Below are 4,346 nucleotides of genomic sequence, written 5' to 3'. Positions count from 1 at the left end.
TTAAAAAAAACTGAAAAATTAAAAGAAGAAGATTATTAGAACAAAAACAAAACAGTTGTCTTATCAGTTCATTGCTTTTTTTTTGTTTACTTTTTATAGTTTCAATTTATATTTATTCTTTCATTTAATTTTTTTCTTATTTTTTAATATTGAAATAAATGAATAAAAATATTAAATTTGCAGTAAGAGTATTAAAATTAACAATAAAGTGTATTTCAAATAAAGAAAAAAGAAAGAGAAGAAAGTTTTTTGTATCAAATAAGTTTGTTTATTTAATTTTTTAAAAATTTTATATTTTGAAACTTTGAGAATAGTTTCAAATAATTTCTTTCTAATTTTAGTTTAGTTTTGTTTTTTTTGTATATTAATTTCTAATGATTTTGAAAGAAGAACTTCTTTTTAATTTATGTGTGACTCAAGTGAAGACCAACAATTTTTAGAATTAAATAATTTTCTTGAATCAGATGAAACAAAAACGTCAAAACAAATTCCATTAGAACCACCTCAGTCATTAGTTGATACTCGAATTGATCAACATGAAGAAGAAACTAAAAAAGAAAAGCGTATTAATGAAATTAAAGAAGAAGAAGAAAAAAAAGAAGAAGGAATTTTAAAAGAAAAGAATGTTAATGAAAAAGCTGAAATATTTAACCAACCATGTCAACAACCATTAATAAATCCATTATTACATAATCCATTAATTAAACAAGAAATTTCTGAACATACTGATGAATTTACTGAACATGAAGAACCTCAAATTGGATTAATTATTTATGTGGCTAATCTTCATTTTGATATAACTGAAGAATTAATACATAAATACTTTGATCCATTTGGACCAATCATTGGTGTTGATATTGTTTATAAACCTCAAACAAATGAATGTCGTGGATTTGCTTTTATTAAATATCAAAAAACTGAAGATGGTAATAAAGCAATTGAAGCATTAAATGATAAAGAAATTCAAGAACTCACTAAAACTAAATTAACAGTAAAAGTAGCTACAAACCAACAAACTCATAAAAAGAAAGAATTAAGAAAAACTGTAGAACCTACAACAATCCTTCCTAAATATTCTCCTTCACAAATGTTTAATGATCCAATGATGATGTACCAACAATTTTTTTTACAACCAATGGCTGGTGCTCAACAACCAAACCAACCAGCAAATACACAAAAACCAATGTATAACCCTGGAATTCAAATGCCACAATATCAGCAAGGTTATATTGGTCCAATGGGATATTGGCCAGATGCTGTTTGTCGTCCACAAGAAAAACAAAAAGCAACATTATATATTGCTCATTTACCTCAAAATACTAATGAACTTTTCTTGTATAAGAATTTTGCAAAATTTGGTGCAATTGAACAATGCAATTGTTTATATGAACCAACAACAAAATTATGTAAAGGAGTTGGTTTTGTTACTTATATGGATTCTAGTGATGCATACAAAGCAATGCAAGCTATGAATAATAAAGTTTTTGATGGACAACCAATAAAAGTCAAATTTAAGAACCAAAAGTAGAGGATTAGACTTTGTTGAATTTTAAGAATTTTGATTTTTGATAAGATTTTTTTTTTGATGGTTTTAAGTAAAAGATTTAATATTTGATTAGTTTAATAAAGTGAAATGAAGGTGATTCTACTTAGTCAAACTTATCTCTTTTCTTTTACTCTTTATTATGAATTAATATTTAAACTTGTTAATTAAGAAGTAAATTCATTCATATGATCAGTGAAACTATTATTGCTCTTATTATTATTGGCTGTACTGCCAATAAAGAAAGAATTATTTATAAGGATGGTGTTTTTTCAAATGGATATCAAGCTAAAGAATCTACTGGATATATCTCTACTACTGCAGAATATCATGACCAAATTGTTATTTCAATTATATTATCAAAAAATAATTATATTAATTTTAAAACTAATTCAGTGACTGATTTATCTCCTTATAAATATCTTTCATTCGTTGTTTCTTGGGAACAAGAAGGAGTTAACCTTGGTCTTGCTGTTTCTATTGGAAATGATGACTCAATGAAACCAATTCAGGTAACTTCAGGAATGGCTGTTAATCGTCTTAACCGTGTGTATGTTGATATTTCTTCATTAACCGCTAATTCAACTAAAGATAGCCTTGTTAGAATTTTCAAAACAGATAAAACTGACTCAACAATTTACTTTAATGATATTAAATTTACTGAAGAAAAAGGAACAGAAGGAATTTATTCATTCTCAACTGACATGGATGAAACTGATGGAACTAAAACATGTTTCATTGTTTTATTTATTGCCCTACTATTTATGGCTTTATAAAAGCAATTTAACATATTAAATTCTAAAGAATTTAAAAGAACCTTTTTTGGTTTTTATTTTCTTCATTAAAATAATAATCAAAAACAAATATGACTATAAACTTCAATTCAACAAACAAAAACAGAAAAATAGAGGTCTTCAGAGACCATCTTCTATAATCTTCTTTTTACTTTTGATTTTCAATCATATGATGAAGAAGTTTATTTCTTTCGTCTCCTATTTTCTTTAGTTGTTCTACACGTTCTAATACCTCTTGAATTACTTGACTTTCTTCATCATCAATATCATCACTTTCTTCAAAATCTTGAGAAGAGTCTTCTTCTTCTAATCCTTCAGAGTCATCATGAATTTCATCTCTTAATGAACAAGTAACACCAAAATCATTTAAAGTAATTGGTTGTTCACAAGTTATTTGATCAGATGATAATTTTGAATGTCGTATTGGTGACGATTGTTGTTGATCATTATTTCCAAGACAAGATAGTGTTGCACTTGTTTGTTTAAGTTGATTTGTTGACGAGATAATATTATCAGTAGTTGATTTTTGAATTTTTTGTTGGTTTTGTTGTTGCATTTGTTCATCGAAAACAAAAACGTCTTGGTCAAGGAAAACAGGATTATCATAACGTGCATTCTCTTCTGAGTCTTCTTCTACCATTGGAGTATCCATTGGAGTAACAACCAATAAAGGAGAGTAAACTTGTTTTGGAGCAGGCATAGAAAAGGCACTAATAGGTGAATATCCATAAGAATTCTGCATAAATAAATTAGGACGAGTAGATAAAGGAACAGGCCTACAAGTAATAATCGTATTATCTGGTCTTTGTGTTGACATAGAGATGTTTTACTAAACTTTGAACTCACAAGTTACAAAAATCAAATGAAGCTTCTTCATTTGATGGAAGGTACGATTGGATTAATAGGTTTTTCTTTTTTCGTCTATTCTATTTCTAAAATATTCTACCTTTTTTTTTATTCTTTCTTTTTCTTATCATTCATCTTGTTATGTGAAGAGGTTTTTCAATAGAAAAAGATAAGAAATTTCACCGTTAAAACAAATACTTTTCTTTATTCAATCTTTTAATATTATAATGAAAAAAATTAACTTACTTTCTATTGATGAATTACAGTCCCCAAGAAGTCCCTCTTATAAAAAGTCTTATTTTTATTGGTTACACACAATTTATAACAAAAGCTTTAATGATAAAAAATTATTATCTCACTGTTTTTATTCAAAACAAAATAATCTTCTAACTAACATTAACGTATAAATGAGTTTTAACTTCAAATAAAAGCGGTCTTTATCATTATATCGAATTATCCTAATATGAGAAATTATGAATAAAAGAAAACAAATAGTATAGCTAATGAATAATAAGTTAAGTAAAGTAAATATTCATTTATATATTTCTTTCTTTGTTAAAAAGATAACAACCATTAAATAAAAAAATTTATTTATAAGAAAATTTCAACAGAAAATGATGGAGAAGAATAACAATTGAGAAAGAAATATTCGATTTTGAAGAGTGTTATATTCAAAAAGAAACAAAAATAAAATTCTACATTAAGGGTAAAGTTTTACAAAATTAGTACATTCAATAAATGAATTAATTCTTTAGTTTTATTATAATTTATGTGTCTATTAAAGAAAATATTTTTTAATACTTCAATAATAAATAAATTGAATAAATAATAATATTAATGAACTATTATAATTAATATATAATAGTTACTTATATTTAAACATTTAACATGTTAATTTAAAATGAAAAGTATAAAATTAAAGTCTCTTTATTATTATTTGTATAAACTTTATTTCTCTTATAAACCAAACACACTAACTAATTCAATTGCTTTGTTGTTAAACCAACACCAATTAAGCAGTCAATAAAAAATGAAAATTTCATATGAGATAAATGATGTTTTGAATGATGACCTGATGACTAGAGAGTGTTATATAATTATAATAATAAATAAACAATTAATTAAGTATTAAGAGAAATAGCTTCTATTCTTCCTGGCTCAGG

The 4,346-nt window shown here is 25.2% G+C and overlaps 3 protein-coding genes across 3 annotated transcripts; 2 read left to right on the top strand and 1 right to left on the bottom strand.

The window, feature by feature from the left end:
- Positions 1 to 406: 406 nt before the first annotated feature.
- ENU1_150150 (RNA recognition motif domain containing protein) lies at positions 407 to 1,528 on the top strand (the record flags this gene model as incomplete). Its single annotated transcript, XM_008860588.1, has 1 exon — positions 407 to 1,528. One exon carries the CDS (start codon positions 407 to 409, stop codon positions 1,526 to 1,528), a length of 1,122 nt encoding a protein of 373 aa, XP_008858810.1.
- Positions 1,529 to 1,731: 203 nt separating this feature from the next.
- On the top strand, positions 1,732 to 2,319 carry ENU1_150140 (hypothetical protein; the record flags this gene model as incomplete). The annotated part of the gene is made up of 1 exon (XM_008860587.1): positions 1,732 to 2,319. One exon carries the CDS (start codon positions 1,732 to 1,734, stop codon positions 2,317 to 2,319), a length of 588 nt encoding a protein of 195 aa, XP_008858809.1.
- A 166-nt stretch (positions 2,320 to 2,485) lies between these two features.
- ENU1_150130 (hypothetical protein) lies at positions 2,486 to 3,154 on the bottom strand (the record flags this gene model as incomplete). Its single annotated transcript, XM_008860586.1, has 1 exon — positions 2,486 to 3,154. One exon carries the CDS (start codon positions 3,152 to 3,154, stop codon positions 2,486 to 2,488), a length of 669 nt encoding a protein of 222 aa, XP_008858808.1.
- Between the last annotated feature and the right edge of the window lie 1,192 nt (positions 3,155 to 4,346).

The sequence above is a fragment of the Entamoeba nuttalli genome (assembly GCF_000257125.1).
Source record: "Entamoeba nuttalli P19 unplaced genomic scaffold asmbl_6223, whole genome shotgun sequence".
NCBI classification, from domain to species: domain Eukaryota; phylum Evosea; order Mastigamoebida; family Endamoebidae; genus Entamoeba; species Entamoeba nuttalli.
Note: the sequence above shows the minus strand (reverse complement) of the source record. Positions and strands in the feature narration are given on the sequence as shown.